This window comes from Oryza glaberrima, chromosome 2 (genome assembly GCF_000147395.1).
Source record: "Oryza glaberrima chromosome 2, OglaRS2, whole genome shotgun sequence".
NCBI classification, from domain to species: domain Eukaryota; kingdom Viridiplantae; phylum Streptophyta; class Magnoliopsida; order Poales; family Poaceae; genus Oryza; species Oryza glaberrima.
This window is the reverse complement of record NC_068327.1, coordinates 1,699,457-1,725,120: the sequence shown is the minus strand read 5'-3', so window position 1 is coordinate 1,725,120 and position 25,664 is coordinate 1,699,457. Positions and strand designations below refer to the sequence as shown.

The window sequence follows — 25,664 nt, the reverse complement described above, 5'->3', positions numbered from 1 at the left end:
AGCTAGCAATTTGTTCAGTTTTTTTACACTTAATCCAATCTCTGCCTCTGGCTATTGAACGAGATCAAATAATCAATGGGGAGGAATGGAGTGGAGGCAGCTACTGCTGCTGCTGCTGCTGCTGCCTGCATCATGCTGCTCATCCTGCTGACGTCAGGCCAGCTGCAGCTGGCGTCAGCAGAGTCCGAGATCGGCAGATGCTACGATGACTGCTTGCCTGACTGCGAGCAAGGCAGTTCTCGGGCTGGCTGCAAGCTCTTCTGCTTCACCTGCTGCGTCTTGAAGCCGACTCACAACTGTACCCGAGGCGGCGAGTCGACGGCGGCAGCGGCGGCGGCGGCGGAGTTCGCCGGAGATGCAGGCTGCAGGGAGCTCTGCACGTCCTCCATCGGGGATGCGGCAACCGGAGAATGTAAGATTATGCGGTCCTTTATTAGTTTGCAGACTTAGTACTACCTGGGTTTTAATATGTGACGCGAGCGGTTTTTAAGCACATGTTTAGTTATTCGTCTTATAGAAAAAAATTATGTAAATGTATAAGGTATAAATCATACTTAAAATAGTTTATGTGATAAAACAATTCGCAACAAAATTAATTATAATTACATAAATTTTTCAATAAGACAAATAATTAAACATGTCATCTGTTAAAAAATGAAAGTAATACTAAATTACTAATTGACAGGCTCCTCCATATATATTAATATATGATAATGCTGCAAACTTTATCATTAATTTAGCTGGTATGAACGTGTGTTCATGCAATCTCGCATGTGTTTGCATCTTAACTTTTTTGTTTTGGGTTATTATGGCTAGCAGCACGGGCAACAGATGCTGATGTTGCAGCTTGTGTCGATAGCTGCAACAGTTACGAGGAGAAGAACTAGGAAGTGACGACCGCCCGTCAGCATCTGCTACAACGCCTGAAATTGCTACATGTTGAAGAAATAAGTAAAATGTCGAGTTTAGTTATTTATGCTGTAACACCCAATTAATGGATAATATGGATCCTTATCCTTAAATCAAAATTTCATTTCTACTAGCTAAGTTTGCTACAAGTACATGGGTGTTGGGAATTTATGAAAATCCAAGGTCAATCTAAAGTCGTATGTACACGTACACTGACAACATTCAGAAATTGTAAGTAGAGGTAAAGAGCAGTTCTAGCGACTTGGACAAACATTGCCACACGCCACGTGTGTGGCACGCGGCACGATGAAATCAGGAGTAGAAACAAAACAAACCAATTCTCCAGCACGATCGGTAGTTCATTGATCTGTTCACCCAGGGGCAAGCAGAGTAACTTCGAGATCACAAAATTCACAACCAGTTCAAGATCGCTGCTGGTGATTCTGGTGGCTAAGCTTTAGCTTCATAGGTCGACATGGCAAGTACTCCATTCGTCTGTGATGAAAAAAACAAACAATATTCCATGATTATTCTCATTTTTTTAGATAATGGATCAAATAAAACCCAGCCTCTACATCCCGAAGAATGTACACAGCCACAGTATTTTACCGAAATTGCTAATGGGCGCGCATGCGCCATCAGCACAACTCGCGCACGGCCCACATTCTCATCCGCGTATGCGCGAGATGCTTATCGGTGCATGGGGCTAAGCCCACGCCGGCCCATAGAAGCGGAAGCAAAGCATGTCTGACTTGTTTTTGTCTCTCTTTTCTATCTCACGTGATTAGCTTCATATCATTTTATATACACAGTATATGAAAAAATATTGAAATTCGAATGAACTTTATACTGAAAATTTAAAACTTTCAATTTAAATTTGAAAACTTTCAGTCAAGATTTGAAAATTTTCAACTCAAATTTGAAAACTTTCAATTGAAAATTTAAAACTTTCAAGTCAAGATTTGAAAATTTTCAACTCAAAATAAAAAACTTTCAAGTCAAAATTTGAAAACTTTCAACTCAAATTCAAAAACTTTCAACTCAAATTCGAAAACTTTCAATTCGTATTTTAAAATTTTCAACCCAACTATTTTATTTATCATTTCATTAAAAAAATCAATTAGTGTAAACCGCTAAAGATTAGCACTAACACAGATATTAGTGGAAGGCTCGGAAGGTGCTCGCGCAGGACTGGCAGCATGTGCGCGTCTGCGACTTTGCTTCGCAGTGCGTACGCGCCTATTAGGATCACCCCAGTATTACATCGTCAAGCACTTAGGCTTACAAACAAGTTCAAAAGCAAACGCCACCATAGGAGGGCAGGCGGACGACAAAGACATCAGAACAAGTCTCACAACAAAAGATTTCAACTAACAATTCAATCTTTCTCTCCAATTCCACCCAGATTTTGAGTAGAATTCCATAAAGATAACTTCCAATTTTTGGCACCCAATCTTCACGGCTTCCTCGTCACCTTCTTTAAGAGGCAAAGACCACTAGCGAGCCCAATGTGTCGCCCTAAAATTAACCTGCAAGAGAGAGTTAATATTTTAGCCATTGAAGACTACATCATTCCTAGCAAGTCAAAGTGCCCAACAGATAGCTGCAACTCCCACGAAGAGTTGATCTCTAAGGTTAGGTACTAAGCCCCTTGACCAACCACCTAGAAGATTAGCAGCAGAAGTAGGCACTTGTATTCCTAGAAGACTAGCAGCAGAAGTAGGCACTTGTATTCCTAGGACCATGAAAAGAGCATTCCAAACCAACTGTGCAACATGATAATCAAAAAAGAGATGTTGAATTGATTCTTTAGAGTCACAGAAGCAACACTTAGTACTTCCTTTCCATCTCCTTTTAACCAAATTGTCTTTTGTTAAGAGTACTCCTTCTTTGATATACCAAAGGAAAATCTTAATCCTAAGTGGAATTTTGAGCTTTCAGATTAAAGATCTTGGTACCACATTATGTTACATAAGAGCCTTATACATAGAACCCACCGAGAAGACTCCCCTCCCATTGGATTCCCATCTTAAAAAAAATCTGGACTATTAGATAAGTTAAACAAGGCCACCTTGGCTACCAGTTTGTACCATGCATTCAGGTTATCCCCCACCAACGCCCTTCTAAAGGACACATTTAGAGGAACATTGCCCAGTACTTCGCTCACTATCGCATGCTTATTTCTTGTTAGTAAATAGAGTGAGGGATACAACTTATCAAAGGAGTTGTCACCCACCTAGCGATCCTCCCAAAATCTCACTTGTTCTCCGTACTACTGAAATGATTATTCTCATTTAAGAAAATGGAAAAGTTAGAACAATTCAACAGTACTACCGGAGCTAGAAAGAAACTGTAGAGCGTCAGTAGAAGAAACTTAGGTGTACACCTACCAAGCTAGAAAGAAATATTATTCAAAAATTAGAACAATTCAACACTACTGGACAATAGTAATGCTACTCTACATGTCAGACCTGACACTAGCATGCTGCCTGTGAGCAATAGAGAAAAAAAAAACTCCCTCCGTCCCATAGTATAGCAACCTAGTACCGGATGGAACATCTCATAATACAATGAATCTGCATTGTACTATGAGATGTCACATCCGGTACCAGGTTGCTATATTATGGGACGGATGGAGTAACTATATATATTTTTCACCCAAAAAAGGAACTAAATTGCGCATTCATGAGAGAAAACAGTATAATCTCACAACATACTCTTGTTAACTTATACACATTAAGCATCTGCTCGAGCTGCTCTTTATGGTTGATTTAAACTTGGAATAAACCCTACAAATGCTACTAGCAGTTGTTCAAAATAGGTTGGCAGTTATCAATATTTTACTGGCCAAAGAACATCCATTTTGTTTAATCAGCTAACATTCCACTATGTAATAGTCTAACTGTACGTACGAGTATAAAAACCAAAACATAAAACATCACCTGATTTCCTTCGCTAAACACCTAGTTTTTCTTTGCCTTTTTGAATCATGACCATTCTCAACTACGGTTGATTCTTCCAGTTGATTCTCTACATGTCACTTCAAATTCATAATCTGAACATAAAATGGAGATAGTGAAATGGGTACGGGTGCATTCGTATCATCTTACAAACTATACATTTTATGCACCAATGCATGTTTTCTAATCATTCTATTGGATGATTAACAGCTTAGCTTACCTTGTTTGATTAGTTGCTCGTAAGGCATTATGAAATTGCATTACGAAATTGTATAAAAATCTTGTTTGGTGTATCGTTACATAAGTATGTCATAAAATACTTTTACTAGGATTTGTCATCTTCAAGGATCATAAGCTCCGTACTGGTTTTCATGTGATCATTTATTCTTATCTGTAATAGTCTAGAGTTTGCACATTAATTGGTCAGTCTAACTGGAGACAAGAGGACAACTAGACCTTGAGCCCTAGGCTGGTCTCCTAAATTCATATAAAGATATAGTAATGTGCATAGTCAAGTTCAACACTACTCTTTATAATTTTCTAGCTCCGTCTTTATGTACTAAGTAAAATTCTGTGAAGTGTATTTACTGTTTGTATAGTTAGATCATTGTATTGTTACAACGTAATATAATTTTGATATCCCCTTAATTCCATCTCAGTACAATTTTGAATTTCAATAGGTTTGTTTATGATAGACGATAAGGAAAACTCTTGTACAGTTTACTATCCGCATTTCTGGAACTATAAAGAAGACTCACACATCCCGATTTCCAATGTTTGGCTTGCAGTTAGAAAATGTCAATTTGCCTCAGCATCGGTTCTTTGGCAAAACACTTAGTAACAATTGTTATGGGGGTTAGTCATAGAATGATACCAATGTTGAGTCATATGTTAAAGTGTGCTGGGATTGTATTTGTTGGTCCTAAAGTCACAACACATGATGAGACTATGGTGCCAGTTGAAAATGCATTTAATATGTGGAAGTATCCACCAGTGGTGACTAGGGTTCACATTATTGGAACCCAATACGATATTATTTCGGCCGAAATTTTTATTTTTATTTTATTTTTTCGTGAATTTGGTAATATTTTGTTCAAATTTGATCAAATTTTATTCAAAAATTTATATAATTTCGGACCGAGAGATTAAACCATGCCAAGTAGTTACACAATGGATTTTGGGTTGGGTCTTCTATATCTGGATTTGGTGAGTATGGAGAAGGAACATCTACATCTAAATTAGCATAGGTTGGGATATTAGAAGGATTATCAGTAAAAAAACACAGCACAGAAAACAGTTTCTAACATAATTGATTCACCGCACACGGAGATAGGCAAAGGCACGGAGATTTATCTTATCTTTTCAATTATAGGCTTTTGTTTGTGATGATTTCTTGTTAAAATATTTTAACTACCCACATGTTGTATCGCTGACCGCTTTTCCACCCTTCTCATTCTCTACATTATAAGTTCATCATACAATTATTGGTTATGAAGCAATGCAATAAGACAAGAATCTAATACCACCTTTTAAAATAAATAGTTTGAGTACTACAATGAGAGATAGTTTTTGAAGTTAGAGAAGAAGAGTGTGAGAAATATTTAGTAAGGGTTCTGTTAATGAATAAATCTGATGGTTTTACTTTTGAAGTTAGAGAAGAAGAGTGTGAGAAATTTTTAGTAAGGGTTTTGTTAATGAATAAATCTGATGGTTTTACTTGGAATTTGATAGTGGTTTATGGTTCTACTAAAAAATGATGAGTTTTTAAAACTTGTTTTAATTTGCCAAAAACAGTCCCATCCAATAGTGTTGGGGTGTGAATTTAATATAATTAGAAAAAAAAGTGAGAAAATAAGAAGGGAGTTTATAATAAATAGAGTTTTCTGTTCAATGCAATTATTGATAAAAATAAGGAAGTTGAGTATGTGTGTTATCACATGGTATAATAATCAATGAATACAGTGTGAGAAGCTTAGTCGCTAACAACTGGGAGAGGAAGTATCTAATTACAATAATAGTAAGAAGTCGAAAGAGGATTTATTCTAATCATGTACATATTCCATTGGATACATATCAATTACCAAAAAAAGAAGTTTGAAAATAGTTGGATGTTGAGGGAAGATGTACATAATGCGGTGAGCAAAGCCTTTTAAGTTTGAAAATAGTTTGATGTTGAGAGAAATATACATGATGTGGTGAGAAAAGCCTATGGAATAGTTAGAAGAGTCTCTTAAGTATAGAAAAATGGTAAAAAAAATCTTAGAAATTTAAGGAAAGCTCTTAAGGGTTGGAATATGAATTGGAAAGAAAAGTAATGAGAGAAAAAGGAGAAATTAGTGAGGGAGTTAGAAGAGTTAGATAAATGGTGTAAGAATCATGGTGTATGTGAGCATAGAAGAGAGAGGGAGATAGGATCAACCAAGGTTTACTACGAGGAAGGAGATGCTAAAATGGTTACAAAGATGCAAGGAGAGAGATGTGTTAGAGGTGATAATAACACTAAGTACTATCATGCCAAAGCTAATGGGAGAAGGAGGAAAGATATGTTTTTTTGTTTGAAACAGGAGAATGTGTTGATAGCTGGGCAAGAGCAGTTGCTGAGTTTTATAGCATATTTTTATAAAGATCTGTTTGGGCCACCTGAAAGATCTAATATAAGATTACAAAATTTGGAGATGGGACAATTGTCTGATGATCAAAAGAAGGAATTGTTGAAACCCTTTACTTTGGAAGAGGTGAAGAAGATGGGACAATTGTCTGAAGATCAAAAAAGGAATTGTTGAAACCCTTTACTAGCTGAAGAAGGTTGTGTTTGAAATGGAATGTAAAAGGCACCTAGGCCTGATGGTTTCCCTGCTGATTTTTATAAACACTTTTGAGAGGTGATAAAAAATGATCTGAAAGCTATGATTGATGATTTTCATCAGATGATTTTGAATATCAAAAGACTGAATTATGGGGTTATATCCTTAATTCCTAAATGCAAAAATGCAGCACAAATTTAGAAGTTTAGGCCAATATGTCCCCTTAATGTTAGTTTCAAAATCATAACAAGAACACTGATAAAGAGGCTAACCTATGTCATAGGTGACTTAATTGAGAAAACACAAACTACTTTTCTTAAATAAAAAACATCATGGAGGGAGTAGTGATATTGCATGAAGTTTTAAATAGTGTTCATATGAAAAGCAATCAGGAGTTCTGTTTAAGGTGGACTTCGAGAAGTTCTATGATAAAATAAAATGGCCATTTCTATGGCAGATGCTGGAGGCAAAAGGCTTCCCTAGTGTTTAGTGATTGGATCATGAGATGTGTTGGAGGGGGTAAAGTGTTAGTTAAGGTAAATGATGAGATAGGGTATTTTTTCTAACACAAGCGAGCGAAACCTGTTCTTCCAGAAATCCCATAGAAAATGGTTTATTCCATAGGAATTTTGAAGGAATTTTTTAAACTATTTATTTGTTTTAAAGAGTCAAATAGGATTTTTTTTTTCCTCTATGAATTTAACCCTCAAAAATTCGTTCAATTTTTATTTGTTTCAAAGGAGCCCTCGGAGAGTCTTTACAGTAATTGAAACTGAAAGGGAGCAAAACAGAGAGATGAGACGTGTAGTACTGTAGCTCGACAGATTGGTCAAATCTCAAATGGAGGCGATATCTGTTAATTTTGCCTATGTAGAGATGATTAATTAGTAGTAATATCAACTAACATCTTTAATGATGGAATGCAAGCGTGAGTGTATGGCACATGATAACATATATATGCAGAGAAGGACACTGATTGCTGACATGAAACCGAAGAAGATTAGAATGAAACCATCGAAAAGCCTCGTTCGTCCTGTCCGTCCACCGTGTTGAGCACTACTGTCAAAAAGTTGCAAAGGGGGAGAACATTGATGTTTCCAAGCAACCTACTCCATGCAAATGTTGAAGTGCGTTTTATTCTTTATTAAAAAGAAAAGCAATCTCATCGTTTCATCTATAACTGAATGTAAGCTGAAAAACTTATTAACAATAAAAAATAAATTATGGATAAAACTTTTATAAATATATTTTTAGTGACTTGAAAATCAATGCTAAAAATTAAACTGTAATAGAAATATATAAAGAAACTCACTATAAATATTAAGTTCTAAAATAAAGAAATAGTTGCGACTGATAAATGGAGTACAGAATAACTATACTTATGCTCAAGTGTAGTGTCCAATCGATTAGATTAACGTCGTGGTGATTACAAATATTTTGATTCCTCGGACAAGGATAGTCAGCAGGCTTTGTGAAAAGATGACCCCATATTCTCGTGTATTCTTTGACACTTACATTTGGTTTTAAAAAGATACTCCCAACATTACTATATATAAACAATCTGCAAAAAGAACACACAAAATTCCTCCGTACACACGATCTACATGAATACGAACAGAAATCCAGAATACATGAAATTTATGAAAAACTGCTAAATTCCCAGGAATTCAGAGGAATTTGGGCGAATCTTAATGCCCAAGGTTTTGAAAAGCTCCCTTGCAACTACTACTACTAGTAGGCCAAGCAAAAGCAAAGCAAACACCGCACCACTCACTTCTCCCCCCAAATCAATGGCACTCGAGGCGCAGCCCTCCCCGTCGCCGTCGCCCCGCCGCTCGCCGGAGGCGGCGGCGGGCGGCGCGGGCGCGGCGGGGGATCCGCCGGTGACGCCGATGCACAGCGCGGCGGGCGACGAGTGGGCGGCGGAGGAGAAGAGGCCCCCCACCCCGCCGCAGTCCTCCTCCGCCTCTCCCCCGCACTCCGCGGCCATCGTCGTCTCCTCCCAGACGCACGCGGCGGCCGCCAAGTACGTGCCCCCGAGCGCCGCGGGCCACGTCGGCGGCGGGGATGGCCGCTCATGGTACTCGTGGAACGGCGGCCGCACCGCCAAACCGTATCGCCCCCCGCCGCCGCCGAGGCAGAAGCCGCAATTCCAGCCACCCCCGCAACCGCCGCGGGCATGGGATCCATCCCCGCCTTCTCCTCCTCCAGCGCCAGCGGCGCCTGTGCTGGTGCCTCCGCCTGCTCCCGCACCGAGGCCGGCTCCGGCTCCGGCACCGAGAGTGCCGGCTAGGGCGGTCGAGCACGACCACCGGGTGGTGCCCGACATCCTGTTGCGCAAGCGGCGCGCGGCTGTTCTGCAGCGCACCGCGCTGGTGGCGCGGGTTGCGGCCGCGCTGCTCTGCCTCGCGGCGCTCGCGGTGCTCGCCGCCGACAGCCGCAAGGGTTTCGCCCTTGACTCCTACAGCAACTACAGCCAGTTGCGGTACGCGAAAATTTTCCAAGAAATATTTTACAATTTTTTCTTCTTAGGGTTCTTGGATTAGTGATTTGCTTAATGCGATTGTGCGGTTTAGGTACTCTGAGGCGGTGAACGTGATTGGGTTCGTGTACTCGGTGCTCCAGTTCTTTGTGCTCGCACATCTCATGAGGAGGAACAAGCATTTGAATCCGCGGCGCAAAGGAGATTACTTCGACTTCTTCATGGATCAGGTTTGTGTCTGATTCGGAGCCATTTGCTTCCTCTCTTTTTTTTTCCATAGGTTTCTTTAGGATTGTGCAACTGTGAGTCATGCGATGTGATGTGAACAAAAGGATGCAGAAGAGATGTGAAGGCATCGTCATGAAGCAAAGTATAAGCTTTATAAGCTTGTGAAGATTTCTTTCTTGTGATTACTGTTTTGCTACTTTATGCTTCATTTGATTCTGCAATTACTGTTGGCATGGGTTATGCCCTCATTGTCTTGATATGAATCCGAATGTATAGATTCAGGTTGCCTTAACTTACACTGGAATTATAAATTATGTTTCCCAGTTCCGAACATGTAATCTGCATGAAGCAGTATGATTTTGAACTAATATTTGTTGGAGGTTGGGCAGAGTAATTCAGGAGGAAAGTAGTTGAATTGAGCTTGTATCATTCAAATCAGTGTGGACTCATCTGATTAGGCGTTGCATGCTGCATGCATACTATCTTCTCCTATATGATGAAAAATAAGTGGGGCTTTGGCATATTCTGCCATTAAAGATTATGCTCTGAAGTCCAAACAGATCTTTAGTAATGAGGGGAAGTTGAGGACTAGAGGTTCTATTAGTTTAGTGCTTCATGTTTTCTTGTCTTATATTGAGTGTTATATGGCCAGAATATCTGTATGTAGCACCTTCATATTGATTTTACTATATAGCCTCTAGGTTTGTGCCGCCTCCTAGACAATCTGAATTTACCTTCATTTGCTCTATATTTGAGGTCATATATCTATGCCTGATTTTTTACTTTTGAGTACATTGTCACATCGTATCTAATTCTTCACAAGAGAAATTCATCTGTATGCATATGGTTTGGCCATTTGGGTGGGCAACTCAGATTAACAGTCTCCAAAATCACATGAATTCCATGATGGAGTTCTTCTCTTTTCCCTCTTGCAGACTAATACATGGCTGAGATAAAATATATTCTTCTTATCACCGTTAAACCATTTTATTTGACAAGCTCCACAGTCCACAGTTTACACTTCTTCTTATTTTAGTTTGTCAGATCTTTCCCGTGTGCTTGTTTCGAACAAATTGCAAACGGAATATTAGTTAGCTTTTTATTTGTTTCTTTTTCTATTGCTTGAGGTATTTACACTTTCCCAACATGTTATGACTTTTTATTAGTTTTTTTTTCTGAAAGGTAAATTTTTAGTTGTTCGATCTGTGGAAGTAAAGAATGATGCTGAATTATTTTTTGCTACTATTTCTCCAGGTGCTGGCATACCTTCTGATATCTTCGTCGTCATCAGCAACTGCACGAGTAGGCGATTGGATCGACAACTGGGGAAGCGACCCTTTCCCGAAGATGGCGAACAGCTCCATCGCCATTTCATTCATGGCATTCTTGGTTTTTGCTATCAGTGCCCTCATCTCTGCTTACAATCTCTTCCGGCGAGATATTTAGCTGCTCTTAGCAGCAACCAGCATGTTACCTTTTTCCTATCTTAGACTAAGTTTTTCGGTGCAGCCATTCTTGTGTTGCACATGTATATGTAATCATGGGCCAACCATTGGAGTTCAGTCTTCAGAGAAAAAAAAGGAACAACTTCTAGGTTATATCCAATATATATTGGCTTGTTGCACGTTTCTGTGATGAACAACTTCTAGGTTATAAAAAGAACAACTTAATGCTTTTGGGCTGTTGCACGTTTCTGTGATGAACAAAGTTTCAGCTTCTAGTTACTCTGTAACATGTGAATTGCTCTCAGCGTGAAGACATGACAGATTATGAGGATGTTGGATCAAATCAGTAAGGATGCGTACAATTATGAAAACTCATACACGCATATCAGCTCTTGTGCTTCTGCGGTAAATATAATCCCCACAGTTACAATCAGAGAAACTGAATTGCGTAGAAACTTACATAACTTCAAAGACAGTATTCCGTATATGAGTTTTAAGATCACCACTGGGACGACATGCCAGATACGAAATATTGATGGAAATAAAAACAGTAAATATCCAGTGAACAACCAAGATTTATCAGGTGATTGAGTTGGGAGTCTATCCCTTCAATCGAATCGATTTATACAACCATCTTTGATCCTATACTACAAATTGATTCCTGCCAATTCTTTTAGAAAAAAAAAATATTACAATCTCTGTAGATCAGAACACAACCTCGTTTACATCTTACAACAGCTGAATCATATAAGAACGGTAGAACAAACAGTTGTTAAATACATGCTACTTCAAGCCTAATTGTAGGCTTGTAGCCAATGAACTTCTCACAATTCCAGGTTGAATTCATGTGTTTATTGTCAAATAGCAGGCTGGTTCAGCCTAATTTTAATAAATTAATGGAATCTGCAATCCCAAACTCCCTTTGTAATTTGTATGGGTGTGCCATCTACTTGCACTGCAGCTGCTTCTGCAATGGCTTTGAGCTCCATGTCAGCTCCTGGATATGAGTAGGGAAGATCACTGTAGGCTTCCTCTTGCTCTCCTCCAGGTAAGGGAAGTCTTCGGTGAAGTGCAAGCCTCGGCTCTCGTGCCTTGCAAGAGCACTCTTCACAACCAGCTTTGCGCAGCAGAAGAGGTTCCTCATTTCACAGGTCTCAACCCCCACCATTGTAGGCTTCCACCCCCTCCTGAACAAGAACTCCACCCATTCTGACTCCAGATCACTGATCTTCCATTCCGCGTGCTTCAGGCGGTTCGTCGACCGCACTATCCCGACATACTCCCACATTATTGACTGAAGCTCCATCCTGGCCTGCTTTGTCTTCTCAATGATATCAGATAGTATACTGTCCCTAAGGGAGACAGACAGCACAGGACGAGCCCATTTCTTCGCGAAAGAAGGATCGACATCTGCATCGACCATATGATCTATTGAAGGCTGCACTGCTCTCCGAGCAAACACCAGTGCTTCAAGCAGTGAGTTGCTTGCAAGCCGATTAGCACCGTGCAATCCAGTGCATGCAACCTCACCAGCAACATACAGGCCTTTCACATTTGTCTCCCCCTGCAACCCAGCCCGGACACCCCCACACATGTAATGAGCTGCAGGAACAACAGGTATCGGCTGTTGTGTGATGTCGAGACCGTGGCGCAGGCATTCAGCTGCAATGTTTGGAAAATGGGCAAGAACCTTTTCCCTTGGCTTGTGACTGATATCCAGGAGGACATACTTTTCTCCCCTCTTCTTCAGTTGGTCATCTATGCTTCTTGCGACCACATCTCTCGGTGCTAACTCTGCACGGTCATCATACGAAGTCATAAACCTCTCCATGGACTGATTATAAAGAATTCCTCCATCTCCTCTGACTGCTTCTGTTATGAGGAATGCATTCTCTCTTCTTGTAGCTGGTTTTATTGGGAGACCCTCATCTGATAGTGCAGTTGGGTGGAACTGCACAAACCTGTCATTGTTTGGGATGTGTCCATGTCATTTATATTTCCCAGATACGAGATGAAAGTTTCAAAACTTATGAAGGGAAGTTAGAAGGAAAAGTGATTTCTAAGGTAGCTATTGCTATGAATTGAAAGCTGATGGATGAGGAGATCCTCAATTTTGTTTTGAGAACAAAGGTCAACGGTGTGTACTCAGGAAAGAAATACTCACTCCATATTAGATATTACAGCCTGCGCACGATGAGACATTGCAATTCCATCCCCAGTAGCTACCTGAAATGTTTGGATTCAAAGAGTCTAAGAAATATCGTACTAAGCATTACATCAGCAACTTATTGTCCATTAAATAATAAACTACATGGTGCATCGTATTTGGTTGTTCATCCACGATATTTGTCGTTTCAAAGCAAAAAATGAGCATGATATAGAACAGAAGGTAGAGCTAATGCCTTCAAATAATCCATTATACGAAAAAAATATTAAAGATTGTGAGGGTGATGTATCATATACCGGTGGATTGGTCGTTGAGGGGTATATATGACCAACTCCTCCAGATGCAAGCAATGTTACTTTCGAGATGAAACGAATTGCCTGGATATCACATAGGACATATATTTACAAAGCTGGTTCATAAATGGTTTCAAGATGAAAAATATGACAAGAGAAAATGTAAAAATTGCATGACAAATCTGGCAGGAGGAAATGTAAGCAAAATTACAGCTGATGTACCTTCTGAGTTTCAGCGTCCAATGAATCCACACCATAGCAATATATTTCACCATTACTCTGCAACAGAAAACCTCCTGTTAGTCAAGTCATTCCAGTCTACTAATAGGATGTGCAAATTTGGTTATGGTATGTAGCGCATGCATTTTCATTTATGGAATATAAACGTTTCAATTTGTTCATACTCTTATCGTACTCTCAGGAATAGATTAAGTAAAAAATGTTGAAATCATTGTAATTAAAAAATAGGAGTGGAGACAAGGATAATCTAGAAAAGATAAATGTAACACGTGCAGCTTATTAAAGATAATTCCAGATTTGACTCTATCAGTAGTTAGTCAAACGTTAAACGCCACGATTAAGAGGCAGCTACCGACAAGAGTTAGGAAGCCGACAGTGATAGTGCCAGTTATCACGAGTTCCCTGTCGCTTCTAGTTCAGTTTCCATTAGACTATTTTTTTAGGTCCAAACTAATAGAAGCTAGGGTCATTACTTCAAGCAAGTTATATATTGAATTTTGTTGTTATGCAGGATCAACAAAAGTATTGTCCACAAAAAAAAGGACTATAACGCAGGACACTCAAGAATGAAGCAAGAGGTAACATGTCAATTAACCAACCTGACAGGTGAGTAAATCAATGGCAAAGTGGTGGCCAAACAAAGATATGTTATCATCATTATCAACTGCTTGAAGCAGTGCTCTCTCGATCTCTCTTCCAGTCATATCAGCAGAATGAACTATTCTGTTGTGAGAATGTCCACCTTCCCTTGCAAGGTGCAGCCTTCCGTCCTCGCCATGGTCAAATGAAGCTCCCATGGCAATGAGCTCCTTCACACGCTCCGGTCCTTCTGTGCATACTACCTGAAATATAAAATGGAATGTACTAATCCAGTATTGTGATTTTTATAACAGGAAAAGACAACGGAAATACGCATTGATCATATTGCTCTAGATGACAAATCAACCATTGCCTTCATGATGGATGCTGAACTTACCCTGACAGTCTCTTCATCACACAGATAAGCCCCCGCGACAATGGTGTCTTGCATGTGGCTCTCTACAGAATCTGAGGGGCATAGAACCGCGCTGACACCGCCTTGTGCGTAGTTCGTGTTGCTCTCATGAGGCTCTGCTTTGGTAATGATGGCGACAGAGCCGTACTTAGACACTTCCAGAGCATACCTTAGGCCAGCAACACCGCTGCCAATGACCACAAAATCGAAATATTTTGTTGTATCATCTTGCAAGCACGAGGCTGCAGAGGCTCTGATGGACCCGACCTTGTGCCTCATTCGCAGTTGGGAAGCACTAACAGACTTCGCGCCGATGAAATGAGGAATACTACAGAATCAGTAAGCGCAATCAGTACAGTGTCATCAGCTTTAAACAATACAACAGTTTCAGAATTTTCAATCAAAGCTTGCAATTTGCCATAGGTGACTCAGTTAAAATTGACAGTAAAAACAAACTGACGAATTTTCACATGACTTCTCAGTCTCCTAGCTGAATCATGTTCTTCCCATTTTTGAAGCATCAGCATCCATTCCCCCCACCCACCCCAAGAGAACTTCTTTAGGCAAAATTCAGGGTCAAAGCCATCAGCTTTTCAAAAGGTAAATTCTTGTAAGCAGCAAAACAGAAGTGTTGTGCTTCCTACCAAAAATAAAGCTGATGAACATTTGGAAACAAGCACACACAGAGACAATCTGAGAGCTGCAAGAATCAAGATCACCTGGAGATATGAACCTGGGCGCATCTGTTGACGGGAGAGAAAAAGGCCATCCCCGATGCTTGCATGTGCCCTTTCTCGACATGCACCATCGCCTTGCATTGGAGGCTCCCAAAGCCGTTCATCAGAGCCGCCATCCCAGGCTCTGCACAAGACGAGACGAAAGCAACAGACACAGATCAAAGATCAGCGAAAACAAACGGGGGATTTCTCAGCGAGAACGCATGCAGATGCAGCATCTAAACCAGACGAAAAAGGAGGAGAAGATCCCGATGAATCACATCACAATATCACATCACCAAATCCCAACAAACATGGAGATCATACAAAGATCGCTGCTGTTTCGAGATCATGCCAAACACATGTGAAGATTCCAACAACAACAAAAAAGGGAAAGAAAAACATTGACTTGGAGTTACTCCTACCTACCTAAAGATTTCGCTGAATCGCAGGAGGAAGAAGAGGGAGATCTTGGTGCCTCACCTGCACCAAGAACCGCTCTCTGGCCCAACGGGAAGAAGAAGTAGGCGCGCGCGCAGCAGGAGGAGGAAGACAGGTGGCGGGCGGAGATCAAACACAGCCTTTGGGTGTCCGAGACAACGTCAGGGCTGGGCTTGCGGAGGAGGAGAATCCGAGAAGGCGATTGGTTGGGCGAGAGAAGAGAAGATTAGGAGGAAGGGTGGGTAAAAAAAAAGAAGCCAAAAAGTGCTCTTCGCCTTGGAAAGAAAAGGAAAGGCGAGGAAAATTCCTCGCACCCCGAGGCGCCACATCGCCGCCGCCGGTAGACTATAGGTCCGGCATATTTAAAAATAATAATTTATAAATAAAATTTATATATGTGTTCTTAGCGGTCTAAAACCAAAGGCTGAAAAATAAACTTTGATGAGAAAACATTAAATATAATTTTAAATTTAAGATTAAAAATTTAATTTTTGGCTGATAAACATAAGCATAAACGAAAAAAATGAGGTCGTATACTTACTACACTATGGACTATAATATGTTTTAGCCTTTGGTTTATCTTAAAATATTTATGTAATTATCATTTATTTTTATTATGACTTGATTTATCATTAAACATTTTTAAAGTACAGTATGACTTAAACCTTTTTTACATGTAAAAAATATATGAATACTCAAAAAAATCAACAGTGTTAATACAGAGGTTACACAGTTATTTCAACCATGGTGTCTGCATTTCCGTCTGCAGTTGGAATTCGTGGTCATCCTCTACCTAGTTCCTACTGCGGCGGCGGCTTCTTTTTTTCTTCGTAAAAAAAAATACAAAGAGGAAAAAAAAAAGAAGTGGTCTTTGACTGCTGCGGCGGCCGTCGTGATGTAATGGAGCGGAAAAGCGGAAGATTCCAGGATCAGATTTGGACGCTTCCCACTCGCACCACGAAAAGGGAAGATCAGATCAGGTGACGCCGGCCGGCGCATTTCTCCCGGCGGCTCATCGGCGGGTCCCAGAGAATCATGGGTAGGTCCCACCCACCTCCTCGCGCGCCAGTGGAATGGAAATTGGAATGGAATGGAAATGCACCACCCACCGTATCTTGACCAGCAGGCAGCAGCACGATTGGATTTATTGAATTCTGAGCTTGTGTTTATGTTCTATCAGTAGGAGCCTAACATCAGGTACAATAGAAGGCTATAAGCCAGCTGCAAATATATTTTAAGAAGATAAATGAGAAAAGAAAGAAGCAGCGGGCTACATATTTATAGCCAGCTGTAGCACGAACTCCAAGACAAAGTGTGTGTATGACAGGGGGACTAGGTATTAATAGTGTAATATGTAATTATTATATGAATGAGTTATAAGATTAGCTATAGATGAATTAGAGCTAGTAGTTGGCTATACTATTAGTATAACCAATTGTTGACTTCAAATCATATATAGTCAACTTAATAGCCAATTCATACAATAGTTACCTATAAAAATATATTACACAATCAATATCTGGTCCCACCTATCATACACACATGCGTCTTAAATCCGTGATACAGCTGGCTACAAATCTGTAGCCCGCCACTCTTATCTCTCTTCTTTTATCTCCTTAAAATATGTTTACAGCTGACTTATAGTCTTCTATTTTACCTGCTCGCTCTAAGGTGATGTTTGAATCTCCTAAAGATGAAGATGAAAATTAAGTGTTTCATTGAAAATGTGGTGGTAATAACGTGTGATTAATTGAGTTTTAATTATTACAAACTTGAAAAATGTATTAATCTGATATTTTAGAACAACTTTCATACAAAAAGTTTTCGCACGAAATAACCGTTTAGCAGTTTGAAAAGCGTGTCATTTTAATCCAAAAGTTTATCCTCTAATTTTAGAGGAAACAAACAGGGCCTGAAACTTGATTTACTAAGATATGTCATATCCACCCCAAATCCATTATATTTTGGAACGGAGGGAGTATCTTATAACCAAAACACATAGGACTATGGATCCGTTTAGTTCGTCCGAATATAAATATTTGTCATTTAAAACAAGATCGACTCAAACTTTTAAAAGTGGATGTGAATTTGATAGGTAAAAATAATACTCCGCATTAATAGATTTTATGAATATTTTAGTTTAAAAAGTAACGAGCCCATGAAGAAATAATGATCAAACATGCATATTAAAAACACTCAAATGGCAAATAAAAAAAACTCAGGGGATAGGATTCTGTATGATTGATTTGATTGGGTTGGTTCCAAATTATATTCTGTGATTGCAACAGTACATCAAGCTAGATACTAGCCATATCATGTCGTTAGCATTCTAGTATTAGCCTTTTCGTTATCGTTGACCAAATAAAGTGTGAAGAGGAAAAATAGAAAAATGCTAAAGAACAACACACTTACCTACCACTACCGGGCACCACAGACTACTCTGATACTCCTGGGATTGTAAGTTAGGAGTATAACACTGTAAAGCAATGACTGTAAACATATAGATCGTGGTTTTATTCTGTGTCCTTGGGTAGATAGCCTAAGTGGCTTTATTGCTTTTAATTAAGCTATGATAATTCGCAGTATTTCGTCTCTAATCTCTGTAATTAAGCTATAGTAATTAGCTATAGTTTCTTTAAAGAAAAACGCCAATTTTTTTATTATATCCAAACAAATGAGTATGACACTGTACTTATCGCTATCACGTACTGTTCGCTTTCTCACGAGGCGCCGTTTCGTGCAGTATCAAATGAACGACGTAATGGGCCCATTTATTTCCATCTCGGCCCAATAAGACCGAGTCAGCATGGGCTTCCATCTCCGTTACGATGGGCCGAAACACCAGCCCATACGCGTGTACGGACCACAATTGCGGCCTTATACGAACCAGGCACTCATGGGCCCAAGGCCCACGAAGCAATGGGCCTCCCATACTGCTAGCTGCAGCGTCTATAAATCAGGCGGTGCGGGTTACGGTCGGGTCGGTCGCGATCATTCTGGACTCCGGTTTCGTCCTCCGTTTTGCCTCCGTCTCCGCCGCTCGCCGAGGTAACCCAAGCCACCCGCCTCCTCTCCCTCCCGCGTAGCTAGGGTTTGCTCTCCTGCTCGCTATCTATCTCGTTTACTCTTCGGTGATGTGGGGTGGAGTGCTTGGATGCTGCTGCGCTAGTGAGCTTAGTGTTTCGCTTTGATCGATCGATTGTCCTGGGGAATTTTGTTTTTTAAGGGGTTTAGGCTTTTAGGTTAGGTATGCTTGTAGATGCGGATGAGTCGCGAGGTAGTATTTGTGATTTTGCTGTTCGTTTGTGCTTAGGCTGCTAGAATTTTGTAGTGATTTTGGTCACGGTGCATGAAACCGCTGGGGTTGATTAGGGAATTTCAGAGCAGAGGGTTTTGGGGGTTTTGGGTACGGTCAGAGCTATTTTAAGTGCAACCGCTTGATGGAATTTTAGTGAATTCTTTAAGAAAAAAAAAAGAGAAGAAGTTGATAATCGAAGCTAAGCAGATAGGCTGTTGTTAGATGCTTAGATTGTGAGGTTTCTTAAAAGGTTACTTCGGTTGTGATTTTGAGGGGGTTTGTATAGATGCTTAATTGCCGCTTCTATTATCATTTGGCTGGGCATATGCTGTGCATTTGAAATTTTGAGCCAACAACTTAGATTGTGATTTTAGGAGGCCTGTATAGATGCTAAATTGTTGCATTGAACCAACAACACCTTGTGATTTGATTGAAAAATATTGCAAATCTATAGGATGATGTTTGTTCTGCATATTAGTGCTCAATATTGAGATATCTCAAATTGCATGTGCTGATTTGCATCTCTATTGTGTGCTCAATGTTGAGTATCATTTACTTCTATGTGTTTCCTTCATGCTGTAACTTTTGAGAGTGGAGACTTTGTCTCTTTGTGGCGCAAAAATATGACAGCATCAATATAATTCAATTGTTACTATTTTTAGAACTACGTGCAAAAGGCGGGAAAAATAAGCGTTGAATCATGGGCAAGAGGAAGTCCAAAGCAAAACCACCTCCCAAGAAGAGAATGGACAAGCTTGATACTGTCTTTTGCTGTCCATTTTGCAACCACGGAAGTAGTGTTGAGTGTCGCATGTAAGTATGTTTTGTGACCATTCACATACCTGGCTTTTTGTTTCTCATGAATTTCTCTGTCCGTGCTAGTTTTTGGCAGTGCAGTGACACCTTCTTCTGTGTTTCGCAGTGATCTAAAGAACTTAATCGGCGAGGCCTCATGCAGAATTTGTTTGGAAACTTTTAGCACATCTGTTAATGGTAATATGCTCTGGAACCATGTGGCCATTCGTTTTGGATCAGTGGTTTAGTATTTGAAGTGACCCCTTTTCCTGTTGTGAACTTTGCAATCGAGCATAATTGTGCTTTGTGTTCTCTCTTTAGGTTATTTGGTTAGTTACTGTTGGCGTCATGCTTACATTTCTTTATAATAAATTGGAATAAGATTTAATCATCTGTAGATAACTTACGCCTCTGCAAAACCAAAATGAAAAGGTTGGGGAATCAGGTCTTAACTTTCAGCATCTATGCTTCCAAGTTCCAACACCTTTTGATTATCTTAGCCATTTATAGTTGATAACTGTTTTTCATGCTTTGTACTAGTATTGCACTGCTGCATTGGGGCAGGAGTATAAATTTGCCTACGTGTCGTTAGTGCTTTCTTTGTTCAGTTAGCTGGGCCTGCAGGCTAGATTTTGTGGGCCCTCCAAACCTGTCATTTGAGTTCATGTCTCCCTTCCTAGTTAATGATAGGCAACATCCTCGCTAGTCCTTTTGGAAAAGAAATAACCATAATATAAGAACTCCACAAGACTATGTAGGCAGTATGTATAACGCAATTCCCTCTTAGTTGCTTACTAAAATTGCAGAAATTTCCTTCTGTTTGTCCAAGATTAGGTTTGTTTAGGAAGACAATACGCCTGATGCAATTGCCTCTGTAAATGCTTACCATTTGATATCTGAACAAAATAATGCTGACTTGACCATTTTTTTTCCTCCTTTCTGCAGCTCTGACTGAACCCATCGACATGTAAGTTTGCTCTTGAGCCTTGAGAACCATCTATTTAGGCTCGTGCAGATGAACTGTTGGTGGACACACCCTGAAACTCATCGAACTTCTTCATCGCAGATACAGCGAATGGATCGACGAATGCGAGCGCGTGAACAACCCTGAGGAGGACAACGCCAACCACTATGAAGATGACAATGCCAGCCGCTACCGCTACGACGAAGAAGAATAGTGGTCCGTTGGCGCTTGTTCCATAAAACGAGTTGCCTGAATGCTGTGCAAAACAGTGTTGATGTAGAGTGATGTGGTACTGTTACCCGTGTCAGTGAACCTTACCTTACAATGGGGCATACCTGGTAGTCTAAAATAGCATCTGAGAGTAGTGACACAGTTTTAGCTTTGTGAGTTGGATAGTGGTGCATCAGCTATTCAACTTGTCCTGTACATTTAACATGCCGTGGTCGTGCCTGAACAAGAACTCTAGTATCTTTAGTATTTTGTTCCGTCGTTTATAAGTCATGGCATGTACAAATACAACAATGCTATTGTAGTGTGGATTTGCGTGATGCAACTAGGCTGTAATCGATGGCACTGTACTGTACATGTGAGAGTAAAGCTTTGGAAGCTGGATAGTGGTGCAGTATAACAGAGTAGGATCATGATGCATCAGCTATTCAACTGTACTGTCCAATTAACATGTCGTCGTGCCTGAACAAACTCTAGTATCTTCAGTATTTTGTTCCGTCGTGTGTGGCATGTGCAATGTTGGTATTTGTGGTGTGGATTTGTATGATACAACTAGGATGGAATCGATGGCACTGTGCAGAAACCATAGTGTCCACTGAAAAAGACGCGTTCACGTATGGACGGTCGGCCTGGGCATCAAGCTAGCCGAGCCAAGCGGCAACGCGCCAACTGGTAGTGCGTAATTTCGTGTGGATTCGATGGATTGGCAAATGGCAATTGAGTGCAGCTTCGACCTGTTGGTAAGTTGATTGATGGTCACAATCACAGATGGGTGTCTAGTGCAGGGAACCCTGGCAAACTTCATATACAGTACATCACGCGTTGGAAGATCAGATCACTTTTCCCAGTGTCCGATGTCCGCCTCTGTCAATTCGCCATCAACGCTGCGTCCCCTCTGTTTTGTATTTTTCTCCTCACATTGCTTCAGAGTTTTAGAGTAATGAATTTTCAAGACCACCACGTCATCGGATTAGATCGATCGTTTTGAACTTCCAAAACCAAAAACGAGATCTTCATATCATCAGTATCATCGTATTTTCGCTTATGCTTATGCTTATACTTATCAGTCATAATTTATAAATTCGGAGTTGATTTGGGGTTTTTCATTGAAGACTTTTACGGTACATTCTACTGTAAGTATATATCGTCAGTATATATGAGGGTAGATTTGGTATTTGTTAAAATTCTGAAAAGGGTTGTTTGGAAATTTAAAAAAGAGATTTTTTTTTTAATCACGAATAGGGATTATATTACCCGTGTTTTTTCTGTTGTGGATATCGTCACGAATAGGGTAGCACTTCTTTTTTTTGTTTCGTCTGGCATCCCCGGCGACGGAGCCTCCCGGCGCACCTCGCTCCCGATTCCTCCGGCGCCGGGAGAAGCCGATCCTCCACGCACCCGTCGTCTCCCGCGTCCCCGGCGCCTTGTCTCTCGAATCAATTTCCGATGGCGGCGACACCGATTTTGGCTCTCGGTGGGGTGGCGATTGTGGCTGTCGGCGGTAGGGGCGCCCCGATAGAAGCCAGCGGCGGTGATCGCCCATGCGAGCCGAGCGGATTTAGTTTCTGACTCGATGCGGGCAAACGGATCTGACTTAGTGAGATAGCATGTATTTACAAAAATAACCCCCACACAAAAAGATAAAAAGACAAATATACATTTTGATCGCTAAGAACATGTATAAAAAAGTTCTATTCACAAATTACTTTTCATTTGTAAATATGTCGCCAAATGTTGGGGGCCTTATTCCCTCCATTTTAGGTTACAGGACGCTCTGCCTATTTTTAAAAAGTCAATTTCTATAAGTTCGATTAAATTTATAGAAAAAATGTAAAACTCTTATAAGATAAAAATAGTTTTGTTAAACCTAAGTGTGTTTATTCGGCATTAATTTTTTTTATTTTTATGTAATTTTGATCAAAATTTAAAGAAGTTATACTAAAAGGTTAAATCGTATTATAATATAAGACGGTTAAAGTACGCACTCCTCTCAAAATAAGTTCATTTGTAGACTAATATTTGTTCCAAAATAACGTTATTTATAACCCTTTATCTATCCTGATCCATAAAGTAATATCCCTTGACTACCAACTCACAAATACTTGGTATAGTTGCTCGTATTTACAGCTAATTTTTTTCAGTGCTAGACAATATATCCGTCCACAATGATGTGTCAATTAGATATGTCATGGTAGTTTCTTAGAAGAGCTTATTAAAGATGGGGTGTTAGTGTGCACGTACATATGTAAACGCTGGCCGTGTTCCTTTTGCAAAGAGACGCTGATCTTTTTTCTCTTCAGGTCAATTTGAATCACGACGAGTAAAATTGAACTTATTTTGGGACAGGGCAGCAGCAGTGAGAACATGTTTTACGCTGGTTTTATGCCTTGACGCGCACGAGCGCACGCGTGGTTAATCCAGAAGAGAAGAACAAACTCATGCCGTTAGCTACCGGTGCCGGCCGCCTTGACGACAGCCAGCTACCGAGGGAAGAGGGAAGAGACCGCGTCCCCGCGTCGAGGGGCGACCCGTCACGCGTGCGTGCGTGCGTGCTCGCGTCGCCCTTGCCTTCTTCCCTTGCAAGGCAACTCAGAGTACTAGTACTAGTACTAGCCACCCATCGAATCCAATTCCATAGCTCGCACTTTTTCTATTCTATAATCTACACTATCTGTTCTAAAATAAATTTATTTAAAAGTTTATATATCTAACGTTTAATCATCCGTTTGATTTTAAAAAATATATAAAAAAGAACTTTAAAAAGATAAGCTATACATAAAATACTACGTATATTTTATTATCTAATAACAATAAAAATATTAATTATTAAATAGATTTAAATAAGACATATAATTAAACGTTAGATATAGAAATCCCTAAACGAATATATGTTGAAACCGAGGGTGTAGTAGTTTCTTGCTCCCCACTCCCGCGCCGCGTCACGTCACGCGTGAATCCACCATTCCCTTCCCTTTATAAACCTCAAACTCCAACCACTTTGTCTCACACACCACACCACACCAACATCGAGCGCGTCGAGTCGAATCCAATCCACTCCACTCCACCCCGCGATCTCCTCTCCTCTCGTCTCCGGCGAAGACGACGTGATGCCACCCAGCGCCGCCGCCGCAGCCGCGATGGCGCAGTCGCCGCGCAGCCTCCACACGCTGATCAGCTTCGGCCGCGGCGCCGACGGCGTCGACGACGATGAGGCCACGCCCGCGTCGGTCGACGTCGGTGACGCGGAGGGCGCCGGGCTCGACCTCGACTTCGCGTTCGCGCCGCCGGTGTCGGCGGCCGAGCTGGCGCCGGCCGACGACATCTTCGCGCACGGCCGCATCGTGCCGGCGTACCCGGTGTTCGACCGCAGCCTCCTCGACCTCTCGCCCGGCGACGCCTCCACGGCGGCGCCCTCCGCCGACACCTACTGCGCGTGGACGCCGCGCTCGGCGCCGGGCTCGCCCGGCCGCGACAGGTTCCCCAAGAGCGCGTCCACCGGCGGAGAGTCGTCGTCGTCATCGCGGCGCTGGCGCCTGCGCGACCTCGTCGGCGCCGGCGGCCGCTCCCGCAGCGACGGCAAGGACAAGTTCGCCTTCCTGCACCACCACGCTGCCGCGCCGCCATCATCCAAACTGAAGACTCCTCCTCCCCCTCAACAACCACAGCAGAAGAAGCAGAGCGCCGTGAAGACGAAGCCGGCGGCGAAGAAGGGCGTGGTCACCGAGATGGACATGGCCACCGCGCACAGGCTCTTCTACAGCAAGGCGAGCGCCGGCGCCGCCGCCGGCGGCGACCGGCGGCCGCAGCAAGCCTCGTACCTGACGTACCGACCGGCGTTCAGCGGCCTCTTCGCGCTCGGCCGGTCGCAACACCACACCGCCTATTAGTTTAATCACTTGGTCAATAACCAAACCAACTGATTACTAGTGGTAGTTGTTGTTAAATTAATTGTTTTGTTGTAAAAGTGTTCAAAATTTTCGGCGAAATTCGAGTCGAGATTTCTCGTTTGTACTAGAACCTTATCATGTACATAAATGGAAAAAGAGAGGAATGAAATTTGAGAGATGATTTTGTCTCAGAATCTGTCAAAGCATCAGCTGCTGGCTGCATACGCAATGTACTACTGGTACTATTAGCGATTATTTTTGTCACTTTGCTGAATTGTTTGTTAATCATGGTGGATCTGGTTTGGTTCGTGAGGTGGTGGATCAGACGAAATTTCGCGGCCGCGCACGAGGAAAAAGACCGGTCGACCATGGGAAACTTCCATTGAGCACAGGCATTTGCAGCCTATTCACACATGCGTAAATAGGAATACTCCACACCCCAGCGTATGCAAAAGCGCGTCCCTTATCTTTGAACAGCTTTTGGTTGCTAAATTAATCTGGATTTTGGTTGCTAAATTAATCTGGAGATGTTAATCTACATGTGTTTGTTATCTCATCGGCCACAACCAAATTTTGAATTGCAAAATTCAATTTTAAGATTGATCTGTGTTTTTTCATTCTAGTGCATGGTTGCCCATATTCCCTTAACTACAGCGGCGGATGCATCGCCCAACGACCTCGGGCAGTTGCCCAGGCTCGTCAAGCGGATAATCCACTAAAATTCCATGTAATTAAGAAAAATTGAGATATAATTCTGTAGTAAATACTAGCTATAGTAAAGTTACCCGCTACTGCTTAATTAAGAATCCGAAT

At 41.2% G+C, this 25,664-nt stretch overlaps 5 protein-coding genes across 7 annotated transcripts; 4 read left to right on the top strand and 1 right to left on the bottom strand.

Moving 5' to 3' along the window:
• The first annotated feature begins 2 nt into the window (after positions 1 to 2).
• On the top strand, positions 3 to 1,034 carry LOC127764743 (uncharacterized). Its single transcript, XM_052289657.1, has 2 exons — positions 3 to 412; positions 820 to 1,034. The coding sequence occupies exons 1-2, from the start codon at positions 76 to 78 to the stop codon at positions 885 to 887; spliced, it is 405 nt and encodes a 134-aa protein (XP_052145617.1). The 5' UTR covers positions 3 to 75; the 3' UTR covers positions 888 to 1,034.
• A 7,393-nt stretch (positions 1,035 to 8,427) lies between these two features.
• On the top strand, positions 8,428 to 11,064 carry LOC127763487 (CASP-like protein 4A2). Its single transcript, XM_052288207.1, has 3 exons — positions 8,428 to 9,158; positions 9,250 to 9,385; positions 10,638 to 11,064. The coding sequence occupies exons 1-3, from the start codon at positions 8,464 to 8,466 to the stop codon at positions 10,827 to 10,829; spliced, it is 1,023 nt and encodes a 340-aa protein (XP_052144167.1). The 5' UTR covers positions 8,428 to 8,463; the 3' UTR covers positions 10,830 to 11,064.
• A 310-nt stretch (positions 11,065 to 11,374) lies between these two features.
• On the bottom strand, positions 11,375 to 15,924 carry LOC127763486 (L-aspartate oxidase, chloroplastic). Of its 3 annotated transcripts, none has more exons than XM_052288205.1 (8): positions 15,664 to 15,924; positions 15,242 to 15,383; positions 14,505 to 14,850; positions 14,128 to 14,370; positions 13,511 to 13,567; positions 13,292 to 13,372; positions 12,993 to 13,054; positions 11,375 to 12,789 (listed from the first exon to the last, which is right to left on the bottom strand). In XM_052288205.1, the coding sequence occupies exons 2-8, from the start codon at positions 15,373 to 15,375 to the stop codon at positions 11,775 to 11,777; spliced, it is 1,938 nt and encodes a 645-aa protein (XP_052144165.1). In that variant the 5' UTR covers positions 15,376 to 15,383; positions 15,664 to 15,924; the 3' UTR covers positions 11,375 to 11,774. The 3 variants fall into 3 exon arrangements, with proteins under 3 accessions (XP_052144165.1, XP_052144164.1, XP_052144166.1); XM_052288204.1 differs by having other exon boundaries at positions 15,668 to 15,924; XM_052288206.1 differs by having other exon boundaries at positions 15,722 to 15,924.
• A 2,738-nt stretch (positions 15,925 to 18,662) lies between these two features.
• Positions 18,663 to 21,350, top strand: LOC127761372 (transcription elongation factor 1 homolog). Its single transcript, XM_052285655.1, has 5 exons — positions 18,663 to 18,727; positions 19,640 to 19,790; positions 19,900 to 19,970; positions 20,718 to 20,739; positions 20,839 to 21,350. Exons 2-5 carry the CDS (start codon positions 19,678 to 19,680, stop codon positions 20,948 to 20,950), a joined length of 318 nt encoding a protein of 105 aa, XP_052141615.1. The 5' UTR covers positions 18,663 to 18,727; positions 19,640 to 19,677; the 3' UTR covers positions 20,951 to 21,350.
• On the top strand, positions 21,242 to 25,045 carry LOC127761373 (uncharacterized). Its single transcript, XM_052285656.1, has 2 exons — positions 21,242 to 21,303; positions 23,972 to 25,045. Exons 1-2 carry the CDS (start codon positions 21,242 to 21,244, stop codon positions 24,849 to 24,851), a joined length of 942 nt encoding a protein of 313 aa, XP_052141616.1. The 3' UTR covers positions 24,852 to 25,045.
• Positions 25,046 to 25,664: the final 619 nt, after the last annotated feature.

Bases quoted from the DNA above. Each gene is read 5' to 3' on its own strand.
- LOC127763486 (XM_052288205.1), bottom strand. From the start codon at position 15,375: ATGGCGGCTCTGATGAACGGCTTTGGGAGCCTCCAATGCAAGGCGATG. The intron at 13,055-13,291 runs GTATATGATACA...CAAACATTTCAG, and splicing joins CCTCAACGACCAATCCACCG to GTAGCTACTGGGGATGGAAT. The intron at 12,790-12,992 runs GTGAGTATTTCT...AAACAATGACAG, and splicing joins GCTGTAATATCTAATATGGA to GTTTGTGCAGTTCCACCCAA.
- LOC127761372 (XM_052285655.1), top strand. From the start codon at position 19,678: ATGGGCAAGAGGAAGTCCAAAGCAAAACCACCTCCCAAGAAGAGAATG. The intron at 19,791-19,899 runs GTAAGTATGTTT...TGTGTTTCGCAG, and splicing joins AGTAGTGTTGAGTGTCGCAT to TGATCTAAAGAACTTAATCG. The intron at 20,740-20,838 runs GTAAGTTTGCTC...TCTTCATCGCAG, and splicing joins CTGACTGAACCCATCGACAT to ATACAGCGAATGGATCGACG.
- LOC127761373 (XM_052285656.1), top strand. From the start codon at position 21,242: ATGTACAAATACAACAATGCTATTGTAGTGTGGATTTGCGTGATGCAA. The intron at 21,304-23,971 runs ATGGCACTGTAC...ACTTTGTCTCAC, and splicing joins ATGCAACTAGGCTGTAATCG to ACACCACACCACACCAACAT.
- LOC127763487 (XM_052288207.1), top strand. From the start codon at position 8,464: ATGGCACTCGAGGCGCAGCCCTCCCCGTCGCCGTCGCCCCGCCGCTCG. The intron at 9,159-9,249 runs GTACGCGAAAAT...TGTGCGGTTTAG, and splicing joins AGCAACTACAGCCAGTTGCG to GTACTCTGAGGCGGTGAACG. The intron at 9,386-10,637 runs GTTTGTGTCTGA...CTATTTCTCCAG, and splicing joins TCGACTTCTTCATGGATCAG to GTGCTGGCATACCTTCTGAT.
- LOC127764743 (XM_052289657.1), top strand. From the start codon at position 76: ATGGGGAGGAATGGAGTGGAGGCAGCTACTGCTGCTGCTGCTGCTGCT. The intron at 413-819 runs GTAAGATTATGC...TATGGCTAGCAG, and splicing joins GGATGCGGCAACCGGAGAAT to CACGGGCAACAGATGCTGAT.